Below are 17,222 nucleotides of genomic sequence, written 5' to 3'. Positions count from 1 at the left end.
TTATTTTACCAGGTTAGGACTTAAGTTATACAATAACAAATATGACATGTGATTATTGGAGTAAGCAAGTCAATGAACTTTTCACTATTGTATTTGATTTTATAACTAAATAAATTCTTACTCCTTATAAATTATAATATGAATCGTGTCACTTTAAACGCATACCAATCAACTCTAACGATTTTGTAAAAAATGCCTCTGGCCAGTGATAGCAAAATGAACTGGTACAACCTCTGTCGACTTCCTGTCCTAACTACAAAATATGTGAGATAGACACGTATTTGCAACTAATGATTATTTAAAACATACGATTTCTACAGTAGACCCCTAAAACTTATAACAAATTGTGTGAAAGTAAGAAATTAGCCGTATGATTGTTAACTCGCTATGGGTAAGGCACTTACCAATTCATAATTTTGTTGGCACCAAATGTGACGTACGATAGAATTTATTAATTGGATATTTCAGCAATTTATTTCATTTATAAAAAGACCATTAAAAATGTAAGAATGTTTAATAAAAAGAAACACGTGTAAGTCGACTAATAGAAGCGACCTATTTGTATTTTGTATCGTTAGGTACTTAATTTTTTTTTATACGTTTATGGCTTGGTCAGATATTTATACATACTTAGGATTTGTGTTGCCAGAAAATTGTGTGACTATTCCCCCAATTATTAATAACCAAGGTACAAACGGCAAATGTTATTGATATTGACTTAATATTAAAGCGAGATAAAGTTTGTACTTACAGTTAAATAAGTACTATTATTTAATAAAATCTAATATATATTTTTCTTGTCGGAAAAATTAATTAGTGCATATGTCGGAGCCAACGGTATACACTGACTGGCGGCTGGAATATCAGTATGTATAGATTGTTATGAAGATAATAAAATCAGTTAGCATATCATGATGGATGTACTAGGAATTAGGAAATAGATTTACCAGAGTAATTTCAATAAGGTTATTGCTGCAAATGAGACAACCACAGAATTCTCAAAGATTAAAAATTGATTCGCCTTCGATCTTTTCTCAAATATATACCCTCAACATTTGGTGTTAACTCTAATCTGGCATCTCCGTCATACCATCTGACACCTAAGTCTTTGGTAGTCTGTGTTCGCCTTTTAACAGCACAGACTGACTCAAAAAAAAATTCAGTGTTAAGATCAATTTCAATGTCAGACGTCATTCTACCTCTTTTTTACAGATCTGTGAACTACTCTATGTGAACTGTAAAACAATAAATGTCAATTATCTATTTTTAAAATTACTTTTTATCGTTATCTATATTAAACCTTTAATTTGACCTTTTCTTTTGTTTTGTTAAATTAGCACATTTTGTTTAGCCTTTAGTGTTAAAATGGTAAACGCAAGCCTAGCTTACGAAATATTACTTTATATAAATTCGTTTTATTTCGGTCTATTTGCTACTTGTGAACTTGGTACATTAATTCTGAAATCCGTATTGATCATAGAAAAGTATGATGTAGACAAGGATCCCACAAAATTAGGTCAGGATTATGGCGTGTTATTGGGACTCTTTATTGTGGAAGCCGCTAGACTCATACTAGGTCGTAAGGGCAGTCTTAGCGAAAGAGGTAGGCGAGGTTTTGCTTTTATATCTAGACTAGATAGTGAATATTGAAATTAACTTTATTTAGTAATTATTCACATAACTTACATAGTTGTACTAATTCGACCAAAAATATACAAGTAGGCAGGAATGTAGCATTATTTTAACTTATATTGTTCTTTTCTCCATTGTTTTTTACTTTAATTTTTTGGTCACCTGTGTTTCTAAATATTTAATTTATTTTATTATGTTATAGATGTACCAGTAATGTTCTCAGTGCTGCTAACAGTTCCTTCTATCGTTGGTGTGCTGTACCTACTGATATGGCAAGTAGTGGTCCTAAGAATAGAATACATTTGGTGCACACTGATGCTGTCATTGCAAATGTTGGAGTTCACATTTGCATCAATGTTTGTTGTCACTATGTGCAGAGGGCCATCTTATGATTGATATATACCAATATATAGGTATTACATATTCATATAAAAATAAAATCAAGCCATCATAAAATTCAGATTTACTCTTCAATTAATAAACTATTTATTATATTTATTTTTTAGATAATAAGTTTTAAAAGATCTAATTTTAATGTTTTATTTTAAAAAAAACTGTCACTTTTATGTATGTCCAATGGGCAGTAATTGCTGCTATTGCATTTATTTACTTGCCTACAAATATATTTTATATTACATAGAATTTGTTTTATATTACAGCTTTAATGCATGCCTATTGCAGGAATACTGTCTGTTTCGTTATTATCGTAATATTCTTAAAAATTAGTTCTTAAAAATTAGTTCTATCTAAATTTTTAAGAATATTACAATAATTATGAATGTTATGTTTATGGATGTTTAACTTATATCAAACATTTTTTTGTATAAATTTGATAAGTGCACTTTGGCATGTCATAATTTATGATATTTTGAATGCCAGTTTATTCAATAGCTCAAATTTAGTTATCTGTACTTTAAAGTCTCATGCTGCTTACAACCTAGTCAATATTTTTTTACTTTAAGTTTATAAATCTGCTTCTGGAGATGAATATAACAGACTGTTTATTTTCTAACTAAATAAGTTGAAATTTCTGGGTTAGTCCATTAGTCTTGGTTTTAGCCCTTCTTTATTCAGTAGGTGCACAAATAAAATCCTTACAGGGTTTACAAGTGAACATATTTTAATATATTCAGTTGTAAAATATTTAACTTTCTTTCCAAATAGTAGTTGCATACCAATAATATACTTTTACATAGAATATAAAATGTGTACCTGGCCAGGATTTCCATAAAATATTTTAAAGGCAATAAATTAATAGAAAATTTTATGACATTGTTTTTGTGTGACACTGGTTTTAAATAAATATATTATATACCTACTTTATGAATGTATAGTGTGGTTTATATATTGATGTTGTGCTACTAAAATTTTATTAATATGTATACATATTTTTGAAATGCAGTTATACTGCAATTTTATTATAATATATAAACTAAAATATTACTCTTGTAATACTATAATACAAGTCTCTAGGTTTAAGTTTAAAATTAAATAGAGCAGCAGCAGACACTCGATATTTTTGTGAGAACATCATTTATGTAATATTATTACTTCATATTTAAAATAATACTTATTCATTGACATAGTTTTTCCTGATACATTCATCTGTGATGATATTTTCAGAAATTTGATAAAAAGTTTATAAATCCCATATATATGTGTAACTAAAGTGATAAAGTGGCCTTTATTTAGATGTTTATAGTATATAATCACTATCAAGTCAAATCTTCCATTGTGCAGTAGAAATTTATATTTTTAACACCAAAAATTATTTAACTATTATGTATAGGACTGCAGTATATTGTTGTTGCTAAGTTATTTTGATTGCTTATAAATTTATCTAGAAGATTTAATAGTAACTAAGTATAGTACCTAGTGTAAGATAAAACATAATTTATGTATTTTGATAAAACTGAAAATAACATTTGATGAACACTGATAATGTAATTGCCAAGCTACCCAGTTAAGGAAAACTTTTCTAGTCCATTAAAATAAGATCTTCATTTTTATAAGTACATACTTTATTTATAGTTAAAAATTCTAGTCCATTATGTATATATTCTAAGTAGACAAATACTTAATATTCATGAATATAATATTGACTACTCATACTTAGATATTTAAATTATCACATCCAATATCCAAGATGCCCAGTAACCATAGATGTACAACAATATAAAATTACTATCTTGGGGTACCATAACAACTTCCATACCTCTTTCAGATTAAATTAATTAAACATGTATGTTTCTGATAATTGTTACAATTTTATTGTTACAGATACATTGATATTTATTTTTCACTATAGTAAGTCTACATAATGTAGAGTTTGATTTTTATACCAATACTATATTTTTATTATTATTTTAAAGTAACTATAGAAAACTCATCATAATTAAGGATAAATTGTTTTCATTTGTTTTTCAAGATCATGCTTATGAAAAACGAAAGTTCTATTAATAAAAGTCTAATGTTAAAACAAACATTTGAAGTACAGTACACTCATATAATTGTGTGATCACAATGTGGGCCTCTTTAATATTGATATGTTATTCATGATTTCCTGGACCCTCGATTCATTGTATTGTTTAGGTAAAACAATTTTACTTAGCATTAGCACTGTTTGAGATGTTTGTATACATTTAAATATATATGTACAAGAACTGCTTTGATATTATTAGATGTTCATGTTTACACATTAAAAATTGTATTGAAGTGTACCTTTTTGTTGTGGAATAAAATATATTAACAGTTTGAATCATTTATAAATTGACTAGAATATTTTTCCAATATAAATGAGATACTATGATTCATAAAGATTCATGGGGCTTTCTATATTCTGCCTGTAAATATAATGGCATCCTTCCCTTGGCCATCTTATCCCTTTTGTGGACTCTCAACTCATGTCTCATAAGTGCTTTTCGTGTTCCATACTTATTGCCACACAGTTTACATCCAAAGTCCTTAATTCCAGCATGATCAGATTTGAAATGGGCACCCATATCATGCTTTGTATAAAACCCTCTTCCACACTCCGTACATTTATAAGGTCTATCTTTTTTATGAGTTAATAGATGCCTGTTCAAATTGCTTCTAGTTAAAAATCTCAATTCACATTTGTCACATGAAAAGGGCTTGTCTCCTGTATGAGTCCGCATATGAATCTTGAGCGATTCTAAAAATCGGCCCCTGTATGGGCACATTTGACATTTAAATGGCAAATCAAAACTGTGCAACTGGAGGTGCCTAAACAAGTTGTCCTTGCGATAAAGTTTTCCACACACTTCACAGATGAGATGTGAAGCTGATTGATGTCGTTCTAAATGTTTATTGTATAATTGGACAGTTAGCAATCTGTAACATATTGAACACTGGATTCGAACATTTCTATGCTGTTTCGAATTTTTATGTAGTAAATACTCTTCTTTAGTGGAATACTTAATATTACAAGTTTTACAGTTATAAGAATCGGGGGAAAGTTCATTAATTATGTCTTTAGCTCCATTTTCATCTCCCAAGAATGTGTTACTTGATTGTTCATCAGAAAAGTTAGACGAGTTACGTAGAAATCTATCAGAGTCTTTAGCAGACTTTCGAAAGATTATAGCGCCTTGTAATAAAGAATGGCAAGAATTGCATAAATATTTAGGATACTCATCATATTCACTTATGTCTATATCACCAAATATACGTATATCCTGAGAAATGTCTTCTTGAGACGAAAAAATAGGAATGTTACCTTTATTTAAACATATCCTACACTTCTGAAAATCTTTATTTTTGTTTAATTCAAATTCTTTGTCAATATTAATTGTAGATAATTGTTTTCTCAGTGCTTTTTGGCGTTTACGTCGTATTATTTTCATGATGAAATATGCGCTCGCCATATATATATAGATGTAATAGAAATTAGAAGTAAAGATTTTTTTATACAGTAAATATCGTTTTCTGTATTATTTTTTTAATTCATTCCAACCACAGACAACCCATAAACACGGATCAGACAAATTATAAATGACATTTTCAATGGGAAATTATTTACAAAGAAAACCGCTATTATGGACAAATTGGTAAATTATGTTAATTTAGATCTTATCTCATATTTAGATCTTATTGAAGATCGATGGTATTAAATGATGATAAAATATCTTTTTTATCGACAGTACTCTGTGTTCTGAAATTTCGTATTTTGTTGTGTTTGAAAATTTGACATGCACAGACGTGCCAAGCCATAAAATTTTTTTTTTGGTTCAGTTTTTCCCTTTATAGGGAAAGGCAAGCCATAAAGAAAATTTGACATTACGCTGTCAGTTTAGTGTCTGAGAAAAAAACATAGAAAGAACTAGTATTTAGTAAATAAATTTTTCTGAAAATCAATACAAAATTAAATAATTATCGAATAAAAAAAAGGTGTTGTACTCTTAATGAGTAGATCCAAGGAGGATTTATCTCAACTGATATCTACTATTCCTTTTTTATTTTATAATTACCTACATTGAATTCTAAATTGCCTTAATGCTTTTGAAGTCCTTAGTTTACTAGATACTAAATAAACTATTGTAAATATTTAATAATAGGTGATGTACGAGTTTTAGTTCATAGGTTCATACCTAAATAGAAAAAGGTAATAAATTTCTAAACCGATCTAACAATAATGACTACATCATACTATTTGTTGCGAATGTTAAAAAACAAAAAACCAAACGTACATAATTACTATTTGGATTTGCCGAAAAAATCTATAAAAACAAAAGTTGACCTACATACAAAATGCAGAGTTTGCCTTGAAAATGGTACAATATCTATATATAATGAAAATTCTGACGCTGTTGCGGCTTTGCAATATTTTGGTGATATTGTAATTAATGACGATGATGAATATCCAAAATTACTATGTGATACTTGTTTTGAATTTATTAAAGCTGCTATGTTGTTCAGAAGTACAGCCAAACGTTCGGACGAATTACTACGAAAACAAGTTAAAGAAGAAACTGATGTAGCAGAAATCTTGGATAGTACTTTAGATTCCGATTTCGATAACACTGACTGTATAACATATGATAATCCAGCTACTCAGAAATGGTTAAATGAATCTAAACTTGAAGATGAAAGTGTTAAAATAGAGGAAAAGAAAGAGAAAAGTAAACATACACTTAAAGTTACGTGTCATATCTGTCACAAGATTATAAATCGGTCATATTATAAAGAGCATATTACAATGCATGATCCAGATCACAAGAAATATGTTTGTGATGTTTGTGGGAAGTCATTTAGATTACGTTGTGCATATCACAATCATAGCTTAAGGCACAGGAATGATTTTCCATATAAATGTACATTTTGTCCATATAAAGGACGTTATGCAGAATTGTTAAAAACACATATGAGGACACACACTGGAGATTATCGATACATGTGTACTGAATGTCCTGCCAGATTTTTATTTAAAAGCAACCTTAATAGTCACATGTTAAAACATAAAGAGCCACAGTATAAATGTGATGCCTGTAAAAGGGGCTTTCATACAAAGCTCATGTTGCAGAGACATTTTGAAGCTGACCATTTAGGAATAAAGAATCATGTTTGCAATATGTGTGGTAAGGCATTTGGATATAGAAATGCAATGATGAAACATCAAAGACATGTGCATAAAAGAGAAAAGTTGCTCTTTGGCAGAATGCCCTCATATTTAGAAGCAGAAAATAAAAAACAAGATGGTAATCATTTTATGTCTGTTAGATCACCACTAAACCAAGTATCCCCTTGAGGTAATAATACTAATCCCATAAATAATACAAATTATTTATGGGACACCTGTAAGTGAACGGTTATTGACGATGGTTGACGATCAGTTACTATCAGAAAAATAAGGTCATACATATTACATGGTTCCATTATGTAGTTTAATATTAATATATTAAAAATATTGAGTAGTGAGATTGCTGTATTATTATGATTATTAAAAAAACTTACTTTTGTTAATTACATTTATTCCTTTTACAATTGATGGACACATATATTTTTTTTATATTTCTGTTAGCATGGGTTTATAACATTAACTTTATTATTACTGAATTTCCAGATATCTGTCTTAATGTATTAAACATTTTCAGATAAATGTTGAAATGTCAAGTGTTGTTAAAACTTAAATTAATATAATTTGATAATGTCTGACTATGCCATCTGAGATAACTATGATGAAGAAATATAGGTTTTTATATATTTGATCATAACTGTTTAAATTATTATTAAATAATTATAGTTACCTTTTCCTTTAGTCAACTTTTCACGTTTATGTACTTTCAACTGATGATTCATCATACCATTTCTGTATCCAAAAGCTAAGCCACAAATATTACAAATATGATTTTTAATACCCAAATGGTCCACTTTATGATGTCTTTCTAATCCCAGTTTGGAATAAAAATCTATGACATTTATTAAATTTGAAGTCAATCGGTCCTCTTTCTTTTCAAATGTATGCTTAAATTCCTTTTAATAAATTTAGCTGGACATTTTGGACATATATAGTTATAATCTCCAGTATGCCGAACATGAATTTCTCACTGATGCATGGCTTTTGTAAGGACAAAACATACATTTATATTTTAAATCATTAGTATGTGTCATTGCATGAAACTTTAATGTTGTTAATCGTTTGTATATTTTCCCACATTTGTCACAAACAAAGTGTTTGTTTGATTCAGGGTTTCTAATATCAACATATTCCGCTAAATGGTTATCTGTATCTCCAGTTGAAAGACTTTGTATTTTAGTATAATGAATACGCTTCATATGATGTTTGAGGTAAGTTTGCTTAATTTTCTTTTTGCATATTGGACACTGGGTTTCTTTTGTAATGTTCCTATTTTTTAAATCATAAGATTTAACAATATTGTTTAGTGATTCCTTTACAAATTCCTGACATATTTCATTTTTTAATTTCGGTTTCTTATTTACATATTTTTCTTTATTATCAGGAACTATGATCATGATTACATCTTCATTTTCATCTTTATTTTCTGTTTCATTAATACTGCAGTCAACCTGTTCTGTTAAAATCTCATCAACAGAATTTTCATTTATGCATTTATGATACTTTTGCACATTAATAGTTTCACAAGAATCTGTCAATGAATAAAACATTTCATCATGAAGATCATTTTTAAAGGAATTCTGTGATGCATATTTAGTTTGTCTTAGGAGGTGGTCGGACTGTTTTGCGTTACTTCTAAAGGTTATTGCGCCTTGTAGTAACTTGTAACAGGATTTACAAAGATGACTTGGCAGAGAGTCACTGGGGTGTAATTTTATGTCACCAAAGGTTCTCACTTCAGCTGACATGTCCGGGTGATAAGAGCTTCCGTGTATCGGGATTATCCCTAGGTCCAAGCATACTCTACATTTTTGGAACAATTCATCTGGTAAACATATATTAGATAAATTTCCAATATACCTGTGGGATTTACGAATTTCCATTCTTGTATCTCTTTTCATAAACTAAATAGGCAACACCAATAATGAACAATGAAGAGGAAAGGAGTAGAACAGGATTTGTAATACAAACTGTATAATTAACAATTTAGTAATTATGAAATAGAGTGTATATTGTTTTGGATTCAATTTATAAATAAATATTTTGTTTATATTACAAATTAAACTGAAATTTAAAAGCTACACAACTTACTCTATGAAACATATGAATGACATACAGTCACAGATGACAGTACTGATAGGGATGCGACCGATTTTTCGAAAAATAGCTTTTAATATGATTCATAGACGAAAATCTAATCAGTGAATCAATCTAGAAAATCGATATTCGTTTTTTGTGTTGATAAGAATAATAAAATTATATACATTTACTAAATAACTCATGATGTTTCTCCGTGCTCAGTTTTCTTAGCCCCTCCATCAAAGATACCATTAACGACTCGCAGAGTACAAACATTTATATTCATGAGTATGTTTTATATCTAAATTATGCATATATTTACAAAACAATGTATGTACAGTGGGTTGCCAAATTAATAGGGACAGTCACGAAATATTCGTTTTTTGTAAAATATTGGTCTATAATTAATTAAAAACGTCACTTTAGGCATAATTATATTTAATAATATCAGACACATATCTTATAATGAATTTACTATAATAATTTAATATTTGAACAACTAGAAAATATAAACAAGCAAATAAAAATGATGATGGGAAATTATTAGTATTTTGTCATTTTCATCTTTATTTATCAGTGTTGAATCCGCCTCATACTTTCAATACACTGTTTAGCAACCTTTTATTTCTTGTGAAACCATAATTTATTAATTTTTCAATTAACAGAATTTTCATTTATTGGTAATTTCATTTTCTATGGGATTCATTTTGCAGGCCAAGGTAATGGAATGTTGTGGTCTTCCAAAAATTTGGTTACACTGCTTTATGACAATGAATCGTGCATAAACATTTCATCATTCGAACCATTCCTTTGCGGCAAAGCGATTTCTAATACTGCTTGTATTGGTCCTGTTTGGTTCCCTGGACGATATAGAGGCGCCCAACTCCTTTTGTGCTGATGACAGACCATACCATTAACAGGGTTTTAATTCGTTCCACTATGTAATCAGTGAACTTATGGGCAGATTTTTTGTTGGCAAATTTCAAATGACTTGGAGAAAGTACCTAAAAAAATATAGAAACTATTTATAATTTTTGTAAATATGATTTTATATAACACAAATAAAATTAACCATAGAACACTTTCAGTCTTCAACATGTTCAGGCGGTGCTCACGATAAGCAGCCTTTTCTTTTTCATCGCCTCTGTTAATCGGGTTTCTTAACTGGACGATGACCTATCAGGCCTTCCTCTGCCATACTTCGCTACATTCTTTTTGAAACACGTATTCATCTATCTGAGTTAAAAATCCATACTTTTCTTTCTGTTTTGCAAGCAGATATCTCGAATTTACCTATCGGAACGTGTTGTTGTGATACGTTTTCTGCCATTCCTTTTCTTTTGGGCGAAATCTGATTTTCTAAATTTAATTTTATACGGCAGATTTCGATATCCAATAATGATCATCAGAGTGATTTGTGTGTAGGAGAAGGGTTTTAACCTCGGATTTTTTCTCGGAGTCAAATCTACACCCATAGCCAAAGTGAAAAAATAAAAATAAATTAAAATTGTTCTAAAATCCGCTCCAAAATACTTTAATTTTAATTATAGTAAAATATTACTTACTTGCAGGTATATTATTTCACAAAACCACTAAAGAAATTTTAAAAGAATAATTTACAACTTTCACTTTTACACATGTGAATGACTGTGTGTCTCTCCCGTCATTAAAATATATTTCCAAAATAAACACAATGGCATTGAAATTCACTTTGAATTTGAGTTATAGACCATACAGAACATAAAAACTTCAGCAAAAAACTTTTAATGACAAAAACAGTCAAGACCACTTGAAGAACAAAAATTATAAAAAATGATAGGGATGCGTCCGATTAATTTGGAAAAATGTATGTATTTATATCAGTTGTCTACTACCTATCCATACCACAAGCTCTGGTTATCTTGGTACAGCCTTCGAGCCGGACTAGAATAATATTAGTAGTAGTAGTGGTATATTTTATCCACAAGTGGATAGGCAAAGGTACGAGACCATACAGCCTAATCTTCAGTAGTATTTCCATGAAATTAAAAAATTCTTCAAGGCGATATCGCCAAATCTTTTCATTAATTATAAGTTTGTGTTAAGTCCATGTATGTGTCCATAATTGAAATTTTTATAATTCTCCGATTGTTGCTATGATGAAGTCGTAAATTGGTTTAAAAGTTGCAGTGCATTTGAATAATTCTTGAAGCGATGGCTAATAATCATATATTCTTGAAGCTTAGCAATGAGCAAAATGTTTAATGAAGGCCGGGCAATCAAAAAATATATGTTCTAATGTTTGATTTTCGTTACTAGAGCATAAAAGACAAATCGGAGAATTAATGATCTTCAATCGGTGTAAATGTGCATTGAATTTACAATGTCCTAGAATAATATTATCCATCTAGGATGGCACTGTTATTTGAGTTGTCCTGAAATATTATTATTATTATCTGTGTGTTTTATTTTTGTTGATTATAGTGTGCGTAATTTTTTTACTGACGGTCGATATCGCATTTCTATATTTTATATTAAAACTACATACTCGAAAATAATCGAATTTATTATTTCTCAATTTACTAATATATGTGGACATTTCATATAGCGCTGTCTATTCTGAAACAATGCCTGTATTATTATACCATTTCATGCTTAGTAAAGTCAATAACAGATACAACATACATTTATGTTGTTTTTTTTTATTTTTCGATTGTTTTATGAGATTTTGATCAGAATATATTTAAATATATGTTTTTAAGACACTCGCTGTCCCTAAATAACTCTGAGCATTTTAGCAAGTCACAAAGCAGACATTACTGGAGCAATTTATCACTGATGCCACTAGTGTAGTATATGTTAGTTTATTTCCAGAATAAATAATAATAACCTTGGATAATTCACAAATTATTTACATTCATAAATGAAATACTATGTAATTCCAATGTAAATCCAGGTTCTTAAATGTTCTGTAGCTAAACAAAAAAGTAAGGAAGGTATCAAAATTAAACAAACTGTTCTCAAAAGCAATTTAATCTATAAAATAAATAGTTAAAAAAAACAATAGGTACATCTATTGTGTTATAATCATCACAGAAAAGAATTGAATTCTTTAATAATTTCTACAAGATTCGATAATAATATCAGACAGGGTCTAAACAGATTTTTATAACTGGACTGTCTCATGTAGGGTTTATCAAAACTTAGCAAGATAGGTACATAGGCGGATATAACTGTACCTAATAAAACAAGCGTTTCACACTTCAAGTAGAGAGGTTATAGTATAAGTCAAATATTTTATACAGGATAAATTATATTTAAAACAATGTTCACGTCACAGAAATAAATTAAAAAGTGTATCTAAAATTAAAGATTTTGGTTATCGTATTTTAATTTAACAAACTATGTTAGCTATATTTCTAAGTTTAACCTCTTCCCTCTACATCTACACAGACATTACTAGCGTTACACTCAGGCAGACAATGTAATAAAACGCCTCTTCACTATTTATATTATGTTTTCCTACAATAACTATAATTTTACTCAGCATTATCAATTTAGTTAGTACGTATAATTTAGTATATAACTAATTTAACAGCATTTTTTTGTAGAGGTAACAGCATTTAGACTATTTTAAATTAAATTTATATTTTAAGTAAAATCGATGTAGCAGGTCATATTAAGATATTAAATAATATTCATATAATTGTAGATTTGATATTGTTAGGTAAAGATAAAAATAGTGTACAAAATTGGTATAAAAAAAATAGATTAATTACAAAGCATTTGTATTACAAATTATATTTTTTACTTCACTACATGAATACCCTCGGGAAAGTTAAATAGATACTAAATTATCTACGGGTCTTTGGTTCTCATATAAACGCAGTTAGAAAACATATTGCCGGAATGCTAATTTATGCTAGTGGAGAATAATTGAAATTATGGGATTTGGTAGTGACTACTACCTTCTTTCTACTTGCCATAGTTACTTGTATGTTAATTTTCCGTTAATTTATAAATAGACAGTAGAATTAACTACGGGTATTTAATTGCTAAGAAAAGTACATCGCGATGGTCCTTAAACAAAGTTTTAGTCACCACCACGATATACATTTCTTTTATCATTTTTACTAAGTTTTTACTACAAGAAGTAAATTATATAACAAACAGAGAGCAGTACGCCGCGTCATCGTGTGCAATAAATACTTATATTTTCCATTTTATTTATTAAAATTTTTTAAAAGTTTTAAGTTTTACTCTTACATTAAAAAAGGTAAAATGGCTATAAAAATTACAGAACTTTTCGTAACAGTTACAGAACATACATATGTAATTCGTCTTTTTTCACACGCGATGCGACGGGGCGGTCATCAGGATCTTCAATATTCGATACTTTATAGAGAGAAACGAAACAGGCCCATAGATGGCGCTGTGAATAAATATACCTACGTGGATTAAATACTGTTCTTTTCTATTTGTCAAATTGTATATACAAGGAAGCAACTTATGAACGTATAGTACATTTTAAATACAACATCAATATAAAATATTACAATTTGGTGCATTATTTTTCTATTTTCGTAATTAACAAATTCTAACCTTAACAATTAAAAGCAAAATTTTGTCTAATTTATACTGAAGCCTAAAACGTTTTAGATGTAGAAATAGTGTGTATAACTTCTGGAATTTCTAGGCCTTATTTTAAATTGATCATTGGTTTTATCTGTTGACTTGACTTTGATCATGATATTATTTAGTGAACTGAAATGAAGTTTACAGTTATATTCAGTATATAAATTAATTACGTGCACTTTTAATACATTCCATTTCAATAAATCGAGTGAAGAATATTATGAGATATTTTCTATAAATCTTATACATCTACTATATATAAAATACTCATGAAATTAGAATATAGAGTAATACATTGTTTTTTATACATTCTCCAGTGCGTTGCAAAGTTTACTCATTTTTACAGATATGATTGCAGCCAGACCAGAAATATAAAAAAACTCAATTCAGAACGCAGAATATCACCAATAAGTATGACTAATTTTAACTAACTTTATTTTTTATGTATTGTTCCCAATAGCAGTAGTCATGTTTTTCAAAAGGATTTAGTGAAATTGGAATACAAAGACTGATAAAATCTATTAAAAACTCGATTACTTGTAAAGCTTCGAAATATTTCTATATATATCTAGTGCAGACTGTTGTTGGCAATAAAGAAGTTAACATTTATCATAATGTATTTTATTTAATAAGACCTAATACCGACATAATCAGTTTTAATATATAATTTACATTATTATTACGTTTCATAAATAATAATAACTGGAGTATAATTTAATAATACAATTTCTTCAATATGTAAATATTAATAATACTGTATATTTATGATAATATTAACCAACACATATTATATTGATTACTTAATCGAACTTTGTGACAGAAAACATATATGTAAAATATTGGACACTTACATTCAGTACATTTGCTAATATTTGCGGGACGTACGCATAATAAAGAAATGTGGGTACAAAAGTTCGGCAACTTTTGTATAATTACTATACATCTTATAATACTAATAAATTTTGTTACGTGATTTATAGCCGTAAGCTGTACGTTCATAGAACAGATAATTCTTATTAAGAGTGTACAACGCATAGGCGGCATGGAGCTATAAATACAGCGGTGTGGATTATTATCTATTTGCGTATACGTTACGATGAAGGTTTTTTTTGTCGCACTACTCTAATGCTATTGGCTACAGCTGGCATTTACAGCTTCAGCGTATGATAGGGGGCGAGTACGAATGGCACTCGAAACCTGCCTATTCCTGCCTAACGGATACGACTTTATTCTAATGGCACCGCTAGGGGTTTAAACCTCGGGACCATGGAGTCTAGAAATCACTGTTTATGGTTAAAAGCTTCATATTAATATTAATTTTCAAAAACATGGTACACATAGGTTTGCATTGACTTTCATGATTAAATACAAAAGTAATATCATGCGAAATTAGCATTTCAACAGATACTCAGTACTAACTTTGTGTTAAAGAAGTCTTTTATATTGTAACTCTTCGTCTTCTTTTATATAAAAAATTTTGAACATTAAGCTAAACTTTTTATTAACAATACATATCATATTATTTTTTTATAATTTTAGGTATCTACTTACGTTTCAGCTAAATGTAGCTACAAAGCTTTTATTTCATTTTGCCATCATCATCATTTGGAATAACATCGGATACAAGTCTATTTGTATCGCGACAATTTGGTGTTTATAATTTTGCATAATGTATAACTAAACTACATACATATTAAAAGATAAATATGTACTATTACGTGTTACTAGAATTACATGGAAGACTACGTACACATAATCAAAATTTATTATTATAATATACATATTAACATAAACTGAATGAGGATTTTTGTAAAAGTGCTCAATTAATATTACAGTTCATACAGGTACAAGGTTTGGAAACGGAATGAGGAACGAGAAATTCAAAACAATTACAAAATAGAGGATCTATTTTGGAATTGTTTTGAGTTTCTCATTACCACTTGCTGTATTTGTCTTTTGAAAACTCATTCAATATCTGTATTAAGGTATTGTATAACATCTATATAAAAAAAATCAACGCAACATATGAGTTATGACATTTTTGGCGGTTTAAAACAAACTTACAACTCGCCCTTGACCGCGTATACTTAAACGATTACTTGTTCTCCAAATTATAAATTACACAAATCGGCAAAGAATATCCATACACTATGTACAATCATAAAAGGAATTGCAATTCCATTTTTTAAAGTCAATCAATAACTGGGACACGACTCCTTTATAAATATATAAATATAATAAAAAAAAATTGAAAATAGACAATATTCTATAATGGAATGTTTCTAATAGTCTTCAATACACGATATATATTTTTGCGACAGTGTGCAATTTAAGAGTAAGTATGAATAATATAAATCTAAATTCTAATCACAATAATTTCTCTATAATTATATGCCCGAAACTGTGTACACATAATTCTAATTTAATTATTTTATATTTGTAATATTATAACAATTATTCTAATGTAAAAAAAGAATACTGACAGTACCATAATCCATCCACCTACAAAACAAGCGTGCCTTATTTTTTCTATTTACTCTATCGCAACAGGGGCAGTTTATAATATCAGTATAATATATCCCGCGCAAACGCAAACAACACATTTACAATACAAATCACGTTAAAAGAAAATCTATTCCTGGAAGAATTTTAAGTAGGTAGGTGTTGTAAAGGTTACAATAAAAAAACCTAAAAATTATACAATATCTGATAGTTTTCACTAAATTATTTTTATTTATTGAAACAACAATAATTTTTATTTAATTGTTCAAGCCACCTCTACCTAACTGGAAAACTTCAAGCATTATACTATAACATTCATAGTAACTGGCTCTAATTCTAAAAATAGAAAGACTGGATTCTTTTTTACATATATGTATCTATATTCCATGAACTTTATTTTAACTGCCAGACAATATAAGCGACTAGCCTTGACGACGGCAGTATCCTATAAAATTGAGTTCATATTGATAATGGGTATCTCATAGGATAGGCTCGCAAGAAACAAACATTAAATTCTCTAAGAATCGTCAACATGAATAAAAATATATTCAAAATAGTCACATAATAAGTTAATTAAATATATAATATAATAAAATAAACTACGAAAACACTCCTTTCTTTAGAAAAGAAAATAAATTATAGCCAACTCATTCTATTATTTTAAACAAATGTTGATAACGTGCATACAAGATTACTTAAAAAGTATAAATTAATAGAATAAGTAGCTAAGCGAGCGATTATTAAGAGTGGTTCGTCAATATACATGCCATAGATAACATCAAATTCTTGCTAACCTGGT

General features: G+C 28.7%; 3 protein-coding genes across 3 annotated transcripts; 2 read left to right on the top strand and 1 right to left on the bottom strand.

Annotated features, from left to right (window-relative positions):
* The first annotated feature begins 1,259 nt into the window (after positions 1-1,259).
* LOC131843751 (transmembrane protein 80-like) lies at positions 1,260-2,298 on the top strand. Its single transcript, XM_059192481.1, has 2 exons — positions 1,260-1,603; positions 1,835-2,298. Exons 1-2 carry the CDS (start codon positions 1,366-1,368, stop codon positions 2,026-2,028), a joined length of 432 nt encoding a protein of 143 aa, XP_059048464.1. The 5' UTR covers positions 1,260-1,365; the 3' UTR covers positions 2,029-2,298.
* Positions 2,299-3,963: 1,665 nt separating this feature from the next.
* Positions 3,964-5,703, bottom strand: LOC131843734 (gastrula zinc finger protein XlCGF57.1-like). Its single transcript, XM_059192463.1, has one exon. It carries the CDS (start codon positions 5,517-5,519, stop codon positions 4,443-4,445), a length of 1,077 nt encoding a protein of 358 aa, XP_059048446.1. The 5' UTR covers positions 5,520-5,703; the 3' UTR covers positions 3,964-4,442.
* Positions 5,704-6,231: 528 nt separating this feature from the next.
* On the top strand, positions 6,232-7,580 carry LOC131843746 (zinc finger protein 37 homolog). The gene has a single exon (XM_059192476.1). The coding sequence runs from the start codon at positions 6,287-6,289 to the stop codon at positions 7,397-7,399; it is 1,113 nt and encodes a 370-aa protein (XP_059048459.1). The 5' UTR covers positions 6,232-6,286; the 3' UTR covers positions 7,400-7,580.
* Positions 7,581-17,222: the final 9,642 nt, after the last annotated feature.

This window comes from Achroia grisella, unplaced genomic scaffold (genome assembly GCF_030625045.1).
Source record: "Achroia grisella isolate CSIRO2021 unplaced genomic scaffold, CSIRO_AGI_Agris_v1 utg3288, whole genome shotgun sequence".
NCBI lineage: Eukaryota > Metazoa > Arthropoda > Insecta > Lepidoptera > Pyralidae > Achroia > Achroia grisella.
Note: the sequence above shows the minus strand (reverse complement) of the source record. Positions and strands in the feature narration are given on the sequence as shown.

Coding starts and splice junctions, on each gene's coding strand:
- LOC131843746 (XM_059192476.1), top strand. CDS start 6,287: ATGACTACATCATACTATTTGTTGCGAATGTTAAAAAACAAAAAACCA.
- LOC131843734 (XM_059192463.1), bottom strand. CDS start 5,519: ATGGCGAGCGCATATTTCATCATGAAAATAATACGACGTAAACGCCAA.
- LOC131843751 (XM_059192481.1), top strand. CDS start 1,366: ATGGTAAACGCAAGCCTAGCTTACGAAATATTACTTTATATAAATTCG. Junction 1,604..1,834: donor GGGCAGTCTTAGCGAAAGAG/GTAGGCGAGGTT, acceptor ATTATGTTATAG/ATGTACCAGTAATGTTCTCA.